This window comes from Leucoraja erinacea, chromosome 7 (genome assembly GCF_028641065.1).
Source record: "Leucoraja erinacea ecotype New England chromosome 7, Leri_hhj_1, whole genome shotgun sequence".
Lineage (NCBI taxonomy): Eukaryota > Metazoa > Chordata > Chondrichthyes > Rajiformes > Rajidae > Leucoraja > Leucoraja erinaceus.
The window spans coordinates 22,544,672-22,562,911 of NC_073383.1; the positions used below are offsets into that span (position 1 = coordinate 22,544,672).

Consider the following 18,240-nt stretch of genomic DNA (forward strand, 5'->3'; position numbering starts at 1 on the left):
TTAGTCTTTAGAATTAAAAGAAGTCAGCATTTAGTGTTCCATTAAATAATTTAAATTTATCATTTTTCATTCCTTTTAATTTATTGGGGGGGAAATCATAACTGAGCTGCAGGAAGTTGGTTGATTGGAGTACAATGTAGGGAAATGTGTGGTTATTTGCTTTGGAAAGAAGAATGAAGGATCAAATTCCAGTGAGACTACAAAGTGTTGCCATACAAAGGGATCTGAGGGTTTGTGCAAAAAACACTCAAGATTAACATTCAGGTGCATTAAGCAATTAGGAAGGTAATCGAAATGTGGATTAGTATTCCAAGGAGTCTACAGTATATACAGTATATTAGTATTCCAAGGAGTATACAAGGAGTTCACTGAACATACAGTAAAAGTCAGAATATTCTGATGCAACTTTACAGGGCATTAGTGAGATCAAACTTGGAGTAATGCACAGTTTTAGACTCCATATTTAAGTAAGGATGTACGTGCAGTGCAGAGAGGTTCACTACGTTGATTCCTGTGATGAAAAGATTAACACAAGTAGAAAAATTGGGCCCAACCTAGGAATCTAGAAGAACAAGACATATTTGAAACAATATGTTCTGAGGGAAATTGAAAGAATGGACATTGAGAGAAAGTATTTTTTGTTGTGCTATCTAGAACTAGGAGGATATATTGAAAGCACAGATTAATATTTAAGCCACATGAAGTCAAGGGGTGTGGGGAGAGAGTGCGAAACAAGGATTTAAATCAAGATTGGATTAGCCATGATTTTATTGAATAGTGCACTCATCTTGAGAGGCCCACATGCACTCTTCTTCCTGTAGATTGTTGCTAATCCATTTAAATCTCAATTCCTTCTTCCCACTCGCACTGTTAATTTTCTGCTCCTGTTAACTATATTCTTATATCCAACTCAGTCGATAAAGCAGACTTTATTCCTGATACTTGATTTGCAACTCATACCACATTGTGTAATCCATTCTAGTTTCTTAATAATTCCCCAAATCAATTAACTTTGAGATATTCACTTGGAACATTTTCTATAACAAGTTTTAAATAATTTTTTGCTAAGCGTTGCTAATGTTTACTCAGTTGTTTGACTACTAGATATCCTGATAGTAGAATTTATATATTTTTTGCTTAGAGTATTTACTAATATCTTTGCTCCCTTGCTGGAAACATGCAGTTTGTGCCTGAAAAGCTTTCACTTCCAATATAATACCAAACATTCTTTTTGACAAATTTTACAGCCATTTGTAATGGGATGGGAGCATTTTATTTTAAAAGTTAAAATGTTTATCTTAAACATTTACACTAAGTTAATGCTTAACAATAACATTGTATCTGTGAATATTTTTTATATTTACTAATATCCTGTTAAATTAAATATTTAGACAATTCATGACAATTCTTTATTTACTTGGTGCGCGTGATTTTCAACGTATGAACTAAATCCTTAAGAACATTTTGCATTCAAATTTAAATGTTAAACTTCCATAAACAATGTATTTTAAATGTTTGAAGTTAAATTATTTAACACAACTTAATATTTTAACCGTAAATTGCTGCCTTTGTTTGTGGAGACTAATTTAAACATCCTTTGAAATTGATTGGAGAAAAATATTGAGAGAAATTTTCAAGATAATTTTACATTTATTTTGATGGCATAGTTTTTAATCTATGAAGCGAGTCTTTTAAAAATATCTTGCATGCAAATTTAACTATTCAGCATAAAATCTCCTTCAGGATTTGTAATTTAAAAAACATTCCATCAATAATCCTATTAACAAGCAATAAACAACTGTACCTATTTTTAAATCAAATTTACTGCAATGTTATAAATTGAAAGCAATTTTGCAAAAGTTTTCATTTTATATATTTATTCTTCTATTTTAAAGTCTGGAAATTAATTTTCAGGTTAAAGAATTGTATTCCACTTAAAATGTATGCTCATCGTTTCAACTCACGCACATTGAAATTATAATTTACTCATTGAGCAAGATCGTATTATTTTATAAAAGATTACGTGTAAAAGGTGACTATCCAAATTGTGATATTTAGACAATTCATGACAATTACTAATTGTTGTGGAACTTTACCAAAATGCTAATTAAATATTGTTTTAAAAGTCAGGAAAATGGCAGACAAATGCTTTATGTACATTACAATGAACATAAAATTAATTACATGCTGGGTTTTTGTTAAATAATGGAAGTATTTGAAGACGATAGATTTGGTCATTCATGTTCACCAATCACTCTTGGTTAGGTTGAGTTAATTCCCAAAAAGATTGAAGTAATGTATTCCTAGTTTGGAGGGAAAAATAACACAACTACTTTCCTCTGCTAAAATTGTACCTCTTGTGAATCTAGCAGACAGTGACATTGTCAGTGATGATTAGTTTAGTTTAGTTTAGTTTAGTTTAGAGATACAGAGCAGAACTCGGTCTGCGCCGACTAGCGATCCCTGCATATTAACACTATCCTACACCCACTAGGGACAATTTTTATATTTGCCAAGCCAATTAACCTACTTACCTGTACGTCTTTGAAGTGTGGAAGGAAACCGAAGGTCTCGAAGAACACCCACGCAAGTAACAGGGAGAACGTACAAACTCCGTACAGACAGCACCCGTAGTCGGGATCGAACCCGGGTCTCTGGCGCTGCATTCGCTGTAAGGCAGCAACTCTACCGCTGCGCCACCATGCCGCCGATTGAATGATGAAGATATATCTTTTAGAATTCTTCTTTCTGATGAATACAGCATGATATTGCAGCCATTTGGGGAAGTAGAAGGTCAATATGGCAAGTTTAAAAAATAAACTACATCTGCTTTGTGTTCAATTGTCGAATAGTGTAAAACAAAAATCTTATTGACATCCAAAAGGTTACTTATGTAAAATCTTACTGACCTGTTTGCAAAAAAAATAATTTCACGGTACACGTGATAAGAAAGAACCATTGAATTAAAACATGAGTTTCACAATAAAGATGTTAGCAGACAAAGATATCCATTAGCTCTATGGATATTCTCAAAAACCTTTTGGAAACATTGATTTTCTTAAATATGCATAATGATGGAAACTAACCTGATCCGGTTGGGTAATTTTATTCTATTTTCTACCCCATTATACATCCAATTTACTGCCTTATGGACTTCAAATTTGAGAAAGAGTCAATTTGTTCAGGTACTTATAGAGTCAGCATCTTGTTTTTTTTTAAAGATTTGGGTAAAATAAAATTGCCAAAACCATTTAGAAAATTATTTCTTAACTTTTAAAAGCTGTAATTGTTCTGAAAAAGTCACTTTGGTCCTTTATGAGATTTATACTGTTAGGGAAATCAAAGGATGCAGCATAAATAGCTCATTTAACACCTTTATCTTCCACACAAGATTCCTTGATTCGGGAGTATTTGCCTAAGACTGGATGTTGCACATAACATACTTCTATTTAATAAATATGAAAAGGGATACTAGGGATTACAGACCAACTAGGCCAATGTCTTGGACTATTGCCCAATACCAACTGTTATCTATAATTATGGATAGTTTAGAGATACTGTGCGGAAACGAGCCCTTCGGCTCACTGAGTCCACGCCGTCCCGTGATCCCCGCACACTAACGCTATCCTAAACGCATCAAAGCCAATTAACCTACAAACTTGTACGTCTTTGGAGTGTGGGAGGAAACCGGAGATCCCGGAGAAAACCCACGCAGGTCACGGGGAGAACGTACAAACTTTACAGAAAAGCACCCGTATTCAGGATCGAATCCGGGTCTCTGGCACTGTAAGGCAGCAACTCTACCGCTGCACCACCATGCCGCCGATAGATTGACTGAACTTCTGAAAACGTCTGAATTTCTAAGTAGTACTTGTGCCTGACAAACTTGATTTAATCTTTTGAAGAGGTGACTAAGTCGTGGACTGAGTTATATATGTGGATTACTGAATGCATTTGGTTAAGACTCTCAGACGAATCTGCTTGCTAAAGCTGGAAGGTAAATATTTGACTTGACAAAAAAATGGGAGATCGGGAATTTGGATATTCAATAGATGCTAATGTAGGCTGGGTTTGAGTTTTGAATTCTCAAGTTTGTGTTGGAACTTCAACAATATGTTGTATTTGAAAGTAATATAAATGATGGCATGTCAGTCTTGTATCCAAATATGCAAATGACATACAGGAAAACGATATTGTCAACTGCAAGAAAAGGCATTTAATTGCAATTATATTTTAATCATTTATGTAAACAGACAAATATGTGGCAAACAAATGTTACTGCATTCAGTAATTAAGTCACCACATTTGAAACTAAAATAGAACCATGCAGTTTCAACATCTTGAAAATGTAGAGATTTAAGGTTGCACATGCACTGATCAGTAAAATCTCATGGCAGCTGTAAGGGAGGAAGGCTGTGTCTAGAGGACAAGAATAAAACAATTCAAAGTTATGGTACACCAGAGTCCTTGCATGATGGTCATTTCTGCACCAGGTTTTGAAGTGCTTCAGTTGACATTTAACATAGAAACATAGAAAATGGGTGCAGGAGTAGGCCATTCGGCCCTTCGAGCCAGCACCGCCATCCAAAATCAGTATCTCGTTACTGCTTTTCCTCCATATCCCTCAATTCCAGTAGCCCCAAGAGCTAAATCTAACTCTTGAAAATATCCAGTGAATTGGCCTCCAAAGCTTTCCGTGGCAGAGAATTTGACAGATTCACAACTCTCTGGGTGAAAAGCCTTTTCCTCATCTCAGTTCTAAATGGCCTAACCCTTATTCTTAAACTGTGACCCCTAGTTCTGGACTCCCCCAACATCGGGAACATTTTTGCTGCATCAAGCCTGTCCAGTTGCTTAATGCTCTCCAACAGTTATGTTAGGAATTAGCATTTGTACATTCAGTATGTCAGAATTCAATATTCTGGAAGCTTGTTTATATGTAGATGTGTCCATAAGTCATTGTAACATAGTAGTTAACTTACAAACTAGGCTGTATGCCATGTAGTTTAAAAGTCTATGGGATAATTGATCAAAGTGTTAATGTTTTTAATGAGAATAAAGAGGGGTGAGGGAGATTATTTCCACATTGAGAAACATAGGACTGGGTATGTGGTCTAAAAATATAGAGGCCTTTCAGGATGAGAAATTGGAAACGTGTACAATGCATGATAGAAGAATGAAACTCTTCAGCTAATGATGTAATTGTTTCATATTTTTAATTTTCAAATTTGGTAACGTTAATCACCTACGTTTGTTAAGATATGGAGATAAAATCACATTGGGTCATATATCAGCCATGATTTCATTGAATGGTAGAACAAACTGAAGGTGCCAAATTGACTACGTGTTCCCATTTTCCCAAACCATTTCTGATGAAATTTGTCACGATGGAAGTCATCTTCATCCAAATGGAGTAGGCATGTCTGGCTGCATCTGCTTTATGACTACTGTCAATGCTAGTATGGGATGGGAGAGAAGAGATGAGCAATCCAACCCTCACTACCCAGTTACACACTACCTAAATTAATTTTAATAGAACACCAATAATTGACCAGCTTGACTGATGATTTGGTACTTTGTCCAATGCATGTATATTTTTCAATTTCTGTTTTAAGTAAATCATAAAACAGCACATGTTTCAGTTTGCAGACACTCCATACTATTACAAAAAAAATTGTAACGCTGTACGAGGAACTTAAAACAGTTTGTACTTTCAGTTTATATTTAAGGAGTCTGCCCAGTGTATCTACAGATACAGAGTTCTGTATTTGGATATCCTCGAGTCTTAACTGATATATTTTGGTATACCAGTGAAACTGCTGGTTTGGTTTGTTTTTTTGCAGCGACTGAAGGCAGCTTTAACACAACAGCTTCCTCAGGTTACTAATGGTAACAATGCCATGGGCCAAACAAGTGGAACCGTGAGGATCCAGACAAAGGAAAGTCATGTACAGTCACTTCAGCAGGCTGCAACGTCGACTACTCAACCAGTGGTATGTAGGACTATGAGAAAGAACCAACTGGATGCATTTTTTGTCAATTGAAAAATATTGCTCTAAACATGCTGTCTTCATATTTGATGTGAATATGGTTATCATGATAGTTTTTTACATATTACTAGCAGCAGCACAACAGATATGCAAACATAGCACTATAAACACCATAATAGATAACAAAAATGTTGAGTGTGTGTGTGTGTGCTGTCTATACAGTTTCTCTGAAAAGTATCCCCGATTTCTTCCCATTGAATTTCAGATATAACTTTCAATTCTGCCAGGATCATTTTAAATAGAGATTTCAGATTAAACACAGAGTAAAGAATTAGCAAAGAAAATCTGACACATCTATAACTGGTGGTCATTTCACTACTGCCAGTTTTGCTACTCAGCAGGCAAAGATGCTAAGCAACTAAATTTTATCTGGCATTAATCTTCCCAATCCATTGTCTACATTTTCTTGAACTCACTAAAGTCTTCAGTTAATCACACTTGTAACAGTGGTAGCATTTGCAAATGTCATTATACCCAGTATTAGTCTGGAAATGGTATTTTTCGTCTGCAATTTCTGTTAAAGGTGGATCAATGTCAATTTGTCACGCTATAATTACTTCCCCCCCTATCAACTCTTTCCCCAACCCTTGTCACCGCAGTCCACCTCCCCAATCAAACCAAAACATCATGTCAAGTTTGAGGAGAATTTCTAGTGCATCAGCAAGTTCTGTTGTCCACATTTATAATGGAAATACTACAACTGGAATCTAAATTACATCTGATGTTCTACTCCATTTATCCTTTGGCTTCTAATGTCACTTTACCTGAACACTACATTTCATCATCTCTCCCTATGTGCATCACTACAGGAGATTAACTATATGGGAGGTTCATTACTGTCCATTCCAAAGGACATCGGTTTACTGCTGCACTGAGTGTCATTTCGATTTCTAACTTCCAATGCATGCACGGATTTTCATTTTAGTATCCTTTTAAAGAAACTTGAAAGAATGCATAGCCATTCTTCTTTCAAACATCTCTCAATATATTTGTCAAATTAAGTGTGCCTTTTACAAATGCATGCTAATTCAATTGACCCATAACATTTTGAGAATATGTTTCACCCATACAATAGACTCTGAAGGTTCAGCCAATACAAATATGCGCCTGATTAAAGTTACTTCATTTATCCATGTTCATTCTTTAAAACCCTATTATATATTTGTAACCTTCTTGTCTTGTGCACCCACAACACAGAGGCGATGCTTTTATTTCCCTCCTGCTATCGGGAGGAAGGTATAGGAGTTTGAAAACTATGACCTCCAGGTTTATGAATAGCTACTTCCCAGCAACCATTTGACTCTTGAGCACTACAAACACCAATTAAACTTTGAACTATGAACTGCCTTGCTTGCACTAACGACTTCAGGCTTATTTGCACTAATACTGAGGTTTTTAATTTATTGATTTTTGTTTATTATGTTATCCATGAGTACTGTATTAACAGACCTGTTGAGCTACTGCAGGTAAGAATTTAATTGTTCCATTTTTTGGTACATTGGCCAATCTCACAACTCCATTGACACTTGACATCAGTATCCAAAGATATTTTGAAAGGTTGTGGTCAAAGCAGCTGCTAGTGCCTCTTAGTTTAGTTTACTTTAGAGATACAGCGCGGAAACAGGCCCACCGGCCCACCAAGTCCGCATCGACCAGCCACCCCCACACACTGGCACTATCCAAATTATAATTATAGCAAACCAGTTAACCTACAAACCTGTGTGTCTTAGGAGTGTGGGAGGAAACCAGAGATCCCGAAAAATACCCAAGCAGGTCACAGGGAGAACGTACAGATATACAGAGAGAACGTACAAACTCCGTACAGACAAGTGCCCATAGTCAGGATTGAACCTGGACGTCTGGCGCTGTAAGGCACCAACTCTACCTCTGCGCCACCGTGCCCCCTCTCCGACACTTCTCAACATTCTAGGCACCATTTTGCATTGACGTAAGCAGCTGTGTTTTTTCCATGAACGATAGGTTTGGGTGGGGTGGGAGAATGTGGATATGGAAAGAAAAAGTTGAGTACATGAGGAGTTGTGCCTAGTTTTTATTATGGTATATATGCCACACTAAAATATGTGCCTATATCTAGTAAAGATTAAATCCTTTTTACCTAGTAAATTAATAATTGTATCAAGATAAAAGGCATTGAGTGTGAAGAAATAGGTTATTTTGAGGCAGAAAAAGTGGTTATTTGCTCAATCTACCTGCGATTTTCTGAGAGTGTAATCACTTTAATCTATTTAAAATCATTGCCTTTTCTCCATTCATTTTTTCTTTTTCCGATTCTTTTAAAAAGCTATTCTGGATTTTGCTTCCAGCACAATACCTGATGGGATGTTCTATCGCTCAAAACCATTTTTATGAAAATCTCTTTTTTAAAACAACAGTATCTTGACATCTGTTTACTGTACCATTAATCAACTTGCTTTTATATACATCAGCCCTGATTCACTTCCCCATTCTCTTACAAAGCCATTATAATGGATGCCTTCTTTGTCTCCCCTTAACCTTTGGGTAAGAAGAATCACATTTTCTCTTGCTTTTCCTCATAACTTAAGTTTACATTCCTAGAATCATATTAAATGTTATAACCTTCCTTGTACAACAGGCATGATATTTTATAACAGCTTAATTAGGATATTTAAAAACACCCAAGGAGGCTATTCAACCAATTGTGCTTATGCTAAGATATGATGTGAGCAGAAGGAAATAACTGATTGAGATAAATTGATCACTGCTACTTGTTATTTGTTGTCTGATAAAGACACATGGCAGAACATGCTCGGTCAATTGCATATCCTGTGTCACCAAGACAAGAACACGTGTGAATGGTGTCATCAACTGAATGAGCTTATCCCTGAGGTTTTGAAGTTTGTTCTCCTGCTCATGTCAATTCATCACACTCATGAGGCTGAGAACAATATTGCTTCTTACTCCTATGGTTTCCGAGTGCGTAGCAATGAGGGAATTGGTGACTGATGAAGACAGGTTTTGGTTTTATGGAAAAAAATGTGATGAAATTGGCCAGTTGCAAAGGTTTATCAGAAGGATAGCATTTTTGGTGGTGGTGATCGGAAGTAAAACATAACTGTATAAGATCATGAGGGGAATAGTTGTTTGAATGCACAGTCTTTCACCCAGCGTAGGGAAATCAAGAACAAGAGGACATAGAGGGGAAAGATTTAATAGGAACATGAGGGGCAATTTTTTGCACACATAGAATGGTGGATATATAGAATGAGCTGGTACTATGACATTTAAAAGACACTGGGCTTGGTGTAGGATTGGAAAGGTTTAGCAGGATATGTGCCAAAAGTGGGACTAGGATATTTGGAGCATTTTGGTCAGCATGGACTGGTTGGGCCAAAGGGCATGTTTCCATGCTGTATGGCTCTACGACTCTGTAATAAATAAATGACTCTTAGATAAGAAGGTTCACTTGTTTTTTTTTTCTCATTGAAGTCAAATCATAATTGTTTTATACCGTGGACATCCACACATCCATCATCTTGTGGATGATCATTTTGATCACCCACAAGATGATCCCTTTTGGGTCCTAATAGTTCTACTCTTAGAGTAATCTTTTTAATACTTTATATCAATAACCTCTGCAGGTTTAGTGGTATCTTTAAGGGCCTGTCCCACTTAGGCGACTTTTTAGGCGAGTGCGGGATCTGCGCTCGCCACATGGTCGACACATGTTCGCTGATGGTCTCTGGTGAGTCTCCTTCATGGTCGCGAGTGGTTCCCGCATTCTGGGAACTAGTCGTGGCCTCAGTATGGTCGTCGCAAATTTTTCAACATGTTGAAAACATTTCTGCTACCAAAAATTGGTCGCCATGGAGAAAATCGATAATTCTGTAGTCGTAGGCGCAGTTGTAGTGGGGTCGCCATGTAGTTATGGGTAGTCGAGGTAGTCGTAGGTACTTTTAGTTAATTGCCTTTGCTGACCGGTCATTTTCATTGGCTCATTGGGGGAAAAAAAACGTAAGCACGAGTTTTCAGAACCAAGGATAACCGACCGGTAATATTAAATGCCCGCTAAACTTCACAGCTGTGTATCTCTGGCTTATTAAAAGTTGTCTGGCTTCTTAAAAGTGTTTCCTCTCTTCTTCCCCCCCCCCCCCCCCCCCCCCCTTCTCCCCCCTTCTCCCTTCCCCCCCCCCCCCCCCCCTCTTTTAAAGGACTTACCGTACTCTGTGCTAGCTATCTTAACCTTCCTGTTCATCGCGGTGTGTGTCTGTATCACCTTGGCTTTGCATCGTGTGAATTTCAGACAGTGCTCCCCCCACTTTCCCTGGCCCCCACCTTTGCGATGTGTGTGTGTGTGTGTGTGTGTGTGTATGTTCCACTCTGACAGTCGCCGTTCCAGTTCCCAGTTTTTCAGGCGAGTGCCGCGAACTTGACAGTCGCCGGCAGCCCGCTGAAAAATCGCCTAAGTGGGACAGCCCCTTTATGCTTTTACACCGACATCTCATTGAACAATTTTAAATTATTTTCTGCATGGCTTTATTTTAGCAACTTCCCACTGTCTTGGATTAGTGTTTCTGAGCTTCTGTACTCTCTGCCCCTTTATTCGTCTTAAATTTCATGCTGTATTTTTGCTTATATGTATCAAATTAAAACCTGTATCGTAGAACAGATATTTTTTCACTTAAATAGCATTTAAACTGTTCCCTTTTACACTTTTGATCATTTTTTGATGGGAGAAATAAAATTAACTGAAAATTGTCACATTTATTTACCTTGTATATCATTATGCAAAAAGTAACTATTAAACATACAGGGTATTTCGAAGGGAATCATTTTGTGGCCAGTTATATATCAAGGATCAGCAGGACTATTGAGAAATATAAATTGTTGTCATTTTTTACGTTCCTTGTGATTACACTCTAATACACAGCAGAATGCCAATTAGTGCAAATGAAGGAGATTGAAAAATAGAAGCAAATTAATTATTGTGATAAAATGATGTATATTACATTTGTTTAAATACAGTGTAACATCAAATTCAACTTCAAATTTAACTTTATCGTCATATGCATGAGTGCAACATGGCACAGGTGCAATGTAAATCTTACTCGCAGCATCATCAAAGGTGCATTGACTTACAAAAAACAAAATTATATATAAATCACATATAAAATTCTGAAAGAAAGCTGTGCAAAAGCAAACAAGGCATTAGTGCAAAAACATAATTAAGAAAAAAAAACAAGTTCATAGTAGTGCAAGAGGTGGGTCATAGTGTTCTGTTGCCGAGATAGGGCTACGGTTGTGTTGGTTGTTCAAGAACCTGATAGGGTGGGGAAAATAGCTGTTCCTGAACCTGGTAGTGTGGAACTTCAGGCTTCTGTACATTCTGCCTGATAGTGGGAGTGAGAAGAGGGCCTGGCCTGGATGGCAGATGCCACCTTCTTGAGGCAGCGCCGGATGTAGATGCTCTTGATAGAGGGGAGGACTGTTCCTGTGCTGGGTCAGGCTGACTCCACCACTCTGCAGCCTCTTGCATTCCTGTGGAGTGGAATTGCCATACCAGCCCATGATGCAACCGGTCAAGATACTTTCAACAAAACATCTGTTTGAATATTCAGGGACATATCTCTCTTAACATCTTAGAAAATCGAGGCAAGTCGTTTTCGTGATTGCATTTGTTGTGTTGATATAGTACAATATGGCAAATGGAAGGCAGCTTAGATGGGCCATCTTGGCCATGGACAAGTTGGGCTGATAGGCCAGTTTCCATGCTGTCTGACTTTTTGATTCTAACTTTGATATAATACAACTTGTTATGTTGGGGTTTGGATATACTATGGGTATCATTATGTCCCCCAAGGCAAAACTTATGTAATGCTGGTTTCACATTATATAGCTGGCTTACAAAACAAGTATTAAAATTGTCCCCTGGCATCTGAGTTTTATCAACGTTTCTCTGGATTATTAAGTATAAATATATAAGTGTTCATCATTTGTGAGAGGTAAGAAACATGTTAGGCACAGATTTGGGTAAACATGGAACAGTTGACACTGGAGATCAGAATTAATGATGAGTATTGTGATGGACACCATATCAGAAAATCTGTTTGCAGTTTTTCAGTTATCTATCATCATTCCTGCTGTGTAAACTACTAGCAATGACAGGAACTCTTATTGAACTGCCTAAAGCCCCGTCCCACTTTCACAACCTAATTGGCGACCTCTGCCGAGTTTGCCCTTGACTCATACTCGCAGCATGGTCGCCACGAGGTCATAGGAGGTCTTCGTAACTCTTCCTCATGCTCGTGAGTGGTCTCCGTGTACTCGTGGCCTCAAGTAGGTTGTGGCGTTTTTTCCAGCCTGATAGAAAATGTCCACGAGTTTAAAAAAAAGGTCGGCATGGGAAAAATGTACACTTTTTACTCGTAGGTAGGTCGTAGTAGGTCGTGATCTTAGTCGTAGATTGGCGTAGGTAGTCATAGTCGGTAACTGGCCCGAGAAAAAAATGCAAACATGACATCATTTTATCATGTGATCATTTTCCACTCGTAGCTAGTCGTAGTTGGTCTTAGGTGTGGAAGACTGAGGTCGAAGGGGGGTCGTAGGAGGTCGTAGGCATAGTCGTAGGAGGTCGTAGGAGGTCTTTTACTTTGGCGAGTCAACACGACCTTGACATTTTTTTCAACTTGTCTAGGGTCTTCTAAACTCGTGGATTAGGTCGTCCAAGTGGGGCAGGCCCTTAACTTTGGTCCAACTGTAATTACCAGTGGGCTGAGTAATTAAAGCATTCCAGGCAGATTGGTCCTTTCCCATCCCAACATCGATTATTACATTGGTACATTTTCCACCAGGGTTACTGGCAATAATCTTAGAAGCAGGAACCCAACACATTTTCACCCATTTTCATTTTGAGTCAGCAATACTGAGACAAAATACTTTTACTGTGCATTCATATAAAATCATAACGCTGCACCAATCTGGAATCAAATTGATGACAACTTGTTAACTCTCAAATATATATATTTTTTAATCTATGCTTTCTATGGACATTTTCAGAATTTAAAATGTTCATTTTATCCTGGGAACTTTATTAGATCTTCATGCCTCAACTCCACATGAAGTTACCAATTTAGCCATTAGACGGACCTAGGTGATATTGTTGCTTGTGTTAATATTTCTTATTTATGAACAGATTTATAATTGTTACTTCATTGGGATAATTTTTACATTACAAGCAGTGGAATAAATTAAGAAAATGCTATAACTACAACGTAACTCCAGGAGGAAAGAAAAATGAAAAATCTATTTTTTTCAGATTTATAATTTTCAGCAGTCCCAGTTTTCTCTCCACGTTTCAAACAGCTTGTTCCTATAATTTTGATGCCCATTAATGTTTTGTCTGCAGGCTCAGCAGGAAATTAATATTGAGAAGTATGTTCTCAATAAAATAATAAGAGCAAAAAAGTTGGAACATATTTGTTCAAAGAGATTTGATTTTCAAGAACGTTGAGTTTACAATAAGCTGATTTGAATGGTGCTTTCATTGCAGGGCTCCCCAGTCCAGCCTACACATCAGATTCAGAGCAGTGGTGGTAGAAGGCGGCGAGCAATGAATGAAAACCCAGACGAGAAGAGAAGGAAATTTTTAGAGCGTAACCGAGCAGCTGCTTCAAGGTGCAGACAGAAGAGAAAGGTGTGGGTACAGTCTCTTGAAAAGAAAGCAGAAGATCTCAATTCAACAAACGTACTACTACAGGTAGGTCCTAAAATATAGTTCCATTGTCGGAATTAACTAGGTAACTAGAATACTATAGAATTTATACTGTGGATTTATTTTTACTACACTTAGCTACTTGTGTGTTGCTTTGAAAATCCAATTTATTAAACAGAGAAGTGATACAAGCCTTAATAATGGTATGATATTACTTCAAATCTTGAACAAATTATTTGGTGTGCTCTCTCTTTATGTGGAGACTTGTAGGCTCCACTTGAACTGATATTGATGGATTTTGGAAAATGCATTAACTTCTCAGTTCTCCTTTGTATCTTAGCCAGAAGCAAAGCCGTTAAGCATGCCACCCATTATGTCTTTTACTGAAAATTGAATGTCAAAAAAATAATTAAACTGTGCTTTGAATGAACCCATTAATCAATCTTGAGGTTCTTTTTATAATTCCTCAGCTGACATTCAAGCACAGATGATCGGTGCAGTAGGTTATAATTAAGTATTATTGCTTTTACATTATCCCAACTGTACATCTAATAAGTATTGTAGGGGTGTCTTTGGACAGTGTTACAACGAAGCACTAAATGTTTTTTGTTGCCCGGCTGTTTAGGTTTTATCAATCTGTACGATAAGGACAGTAGGAGACATGATTTGATTAAAAATCTCTGGTTTTTCTTTACATCCATTTTATATTTTAGTTGCAAATCACGGATTCATATTAGTTTGAAGCTGTGATTATCTTTAATCTTGTACAATATCTAATGTTTGTTATCGAATCTTTGGCATTATTTGAATTTGTTATTCCACCTATTTGTTCACACTGTACTTTTGCTTGAACATGTTCTAGGCTTTGTGTTTTCTTATGTACCAGTATAAATGCAAATGACAGCCACTGTCTTTTAGTTTTTGATTCGATTTGAATCATCATTCCCTCTCCATATTAGAAAAAAATCTTGCCTTTTAACCATTTTACAAAGGCTAGTAATTTTCATGCTGCGTGCAGTTGAGCAAACAAATGTAGAGCTTTCAAGCACACTCACAGTACAATTTCTCTCGACTCACCCAACTGTACAAATATTCACTACAGTAGTTGAGAATAGGACAAACGTGTAGCAACAATGTAGAACATTGCATTAAAATCTGTTTTTTAAAAGAATCCCAATTCCCATTGATGTTCACAAAACCTAAAAGCTAGACCACTATATAAAATTTGGGTAGCATTTTGGGAAGTCAACTTTTCTAAAATCTGTTAACTAATTCATTGTATTTGGTTATTGATCATTTAGGCAGTTAAAATTAACATTTCTATATAAAGATTGTGCTGCAGTTATTTTTTAAACCTAAAATTTTAATTTCAATTTCAGTTAAATTGTGAAGCAACACCATCAGTTCCAACAGTGAGCAACAATTCTCTGCTCAGCAAAATTTCTCAGTGAACAGTAACTGAATTTAGGCCAAAATCAAATATTGTATAATTATTTTCCTTTGATTACTATAGCAGTTTATTAGATGTGCAGTTTACCTTTGATTACATAGCAGTTTATTAGATGTGCAGAACAATATTGTAAAGATGTGTTTTTTTTAAATACTGCGCTTTTCATAACAGAACTTTAAGACTGTTTCAAATCCTCCTGAATCATTGTCTTTAGATAAACATGGGTGGGATTTTGGTGATACAGCTAACTCCAGGGAATATAATAAAATTCAGAATGGATTGACTTTGTTATGGATTTGTGCAGACAAAACTTTTAGTGTCCAATTTAGAACTAGTATCACTAATCTGAATTAGGCAGCAAACCTGCTTAGAGTAGTGCTGCAGTTGAATGAGGCAGTGTAACCATTTACATAATGCAAGAATATTCAAATCTTGCTCCCTCTTGTGATGCCTGAGGTAGTGCTGATGCTTTTTGTTAAAGTTTTCCTTTGTTCCTTAGAATGAAGTCACCCTGCTGAGAAATGAAGTGTCTCAGCTGAAGCAGCTACTTCTGGCTCATAAAGATTGCCCTGTAACAGCCATGCAGAAGAAATCTGGCTATAACAGTGAGTAATGTTCCATTACCTATATCCCCAGGCTATTGAAATGAAATACTGCTGAAATGAACTAAGTTGGCAGTAACAAGGAAGTGGAGTTGGTATTTAAAGTAAAGTATTAGAAAGTCCATACGGTTATTGTAGTTATTGCAGCTATAAATGCATGTCTGCATGAGTATTAATTTGTGTCTAGTAAAGTTTGTATGGTGTTCATTTGGTATCTCAGTTATGAATAAAGTCATATTTTATTCCATATTAAAAATAGTCCTCATTTAGTTGTTATAAGTTCCATTATTTCTGCCTTCTGTGCTTGTTGTGCACCGACAATTCTTAAAACGTCAAAAATTGATCAAGCCTAGCCTTTCTTGTACAAAAAAAGACACAGAGTGCCGAAATAACACAGCAGGTCAGGCAGCATCTCTGGAGAACATGGATTAAAGTAACTTTTCGGCTTGGGACAGTTCCTCAATGTTCACTTTGCTTGATTAAAATTTGAATGAATGTGTGAGACTGAACTCATCCACTTGAATGAAACTTCACAGGTCTAATCAGTCCATAAAGTGAGATTAAAATGTCACACCTATTTGAGAATGCACGCTCTCCATTGATTATAAAATTATTTTCAATCGTACTTTCTTACATTTTACTAGAGAGACAATGGAATTTAGTTAAAGCTCCATGGCCCAACTATAACTCACAGTACAACTTTACTGTAGATCTCTCTAGAGAAATAAATAAATTATATCTATCTAGCATATTTTGGATTGAAATTGGATTGTGCCTTCACTGTGCATTGAAAGGTCCACCACAAAATTGGCATATGATTATTCTAAATGCTGCCCTCTATTATTTGTTCAGAAAATCAAACATGATTTTCTGAAATGTAAGCACAAGGCAGTAAATATATTTCCCACATTGTTATTTGATGGAAAAGTATATTGTTTTCAACCAGTAACATTGATTGGAATAAACTGAATTACTATTGAACTCTTGTTGGTATCCTGTTGTATTACTATTGAGAACATTATTCCATCTAGAATTATTAATCCATATCAATAATTGAATATATTCTACTTTGAGAAGTATTTAAAAATATTAATCCATGGATTAACAGAAATTTCTTGTGCAGTAAAGTTTTTCTTATTTCTAGATAATTCACACGATGAAAACAATGAAATAATGGTGTTAGTTTGTTTCACTGTTAAGATTTGTGTAGATTATCATAGCAATGTACATTTCCGCATTACCTTTCCCTTCCTACCTACTTCATGACTATATTGCTTTAAGCAAGAGTGATTTAATGGGGGGTCACAGAACTTTTGTTTTGGCCTTTCAAATCTACGAGTACAGTTATTGGCCAGTGATCTCGCAGAACCCGAGTAAAATCCAGTGAGTTTACTCCCTCCATAACTTTTTTATTTGAATTCACTTTTATGATTAAATTGCAAATTTAGTATAAAAAGATGTTATCATTAGAAATGATCATGAAGCATAAATCCAGTTGGTTCACTAACATCCTTTAAGGAAAGAAGCTGGCCATCCTTCCCTCGTCGGGCCTTATTCCGCATCATTGTAGTTCACTCATAGGAAATCTCCCTGATGTGTCAAATTGTAATATCATTCAATATACAATAGGTGCAGGAGTAGACCATTCGGCCCTTCGAGCCAACACCGCCATTCAATGTGATCATGGCTGATCATCCCCAATCAGTGCCCCGTTCCTGCCTTCTCCCCATATCCCCTGACTCCGTTATCTTTAAGAGCCCTATCTAGCTCTCTCTTGAAAGTATCCAGAGAACCTGCCTCCACCGCCCTCTGAGGCAGAGAATTCCACAGCCTCACAACTGTGTGAAAAAGTGTTTCCTCATCTTGGTTCTAAATCCCCTTATTCTTAAACTGTGGCCCCTGGTTCTGGTCTCCCCCAACATCGGGAACATGTTTCCTGCCTTTAGTGTGTCCAAACCTTTTATAATCTTATATGTTTCAATCAGATCCCCTCTTATCCTTCTAAATTCCAGAGTATTCAAGCCCAGCCTCTCCATTCTCTCAGCATATGACAATCCCGCCATCCCGGGAATTAACCTTATAAACCTACGCTGCACTACCTCGATAGCAAGAATGTCCTTCCTCAAATTAGGGGATCAAAACTGCACACAATACTCCAGGTGTGGCCTCACTAGGGCCCTGTACAACTGCAGAAGGACCTCTTTGCTCCTATACTCAACACCTCTTGTTATGAAGGCCAACATGCCATTCGCTTTCTTTACTGCCTGCTGTACCAGCATGCTTACTTTCATTGACTGGTGAAAAAGGACCCCCAGATCCCATTGTACTTCCTCTTATCCCAACTTGACACCATTTAGATAATAATCTGCCTTCTTGTTTTTGCTACCAAAGTGGATAACCTCACATTTATCCACATTAAACTGCATCAGCCTTGCATCTGCCCACTCA

The 18,240-nt window shown here is 37.1% G+C and overlaps 1 protein-coding gene across 4 annotated transcripts in view; it reads left to right on the forward strand.

The window, feature by feature from the left end:
* Positions 1–18,240, forward strand: part of atf2 (activating transcription factor 2) — a 129,392-nt gene that overhangs the window by 103,138 nt on the left and 8,014 nt on the right. For 3 of the 4 annotated variants that reach the window (XM_055637930.1, XM_055637931.1, XM_055637932.1), the window contains exons 11-13: positions 5,844–5,993; positions 13,579–13,785; positions 15,690–15,795. In XM_055637930.1, coding sequence (XP_055493905.1) covers positions 5,844–5,993; positions 13,579–13,785; positions 15,690–15,795 — 463 coding nt within the window. The remainder of the gene's footprint in view (positions 1–5,843; positions 5,994–13,578; positions 13,786–15,689; positions 15,796–18,240) is intronic. The other variant, XM_055637933.1, reaches the window with a different exon arrangement.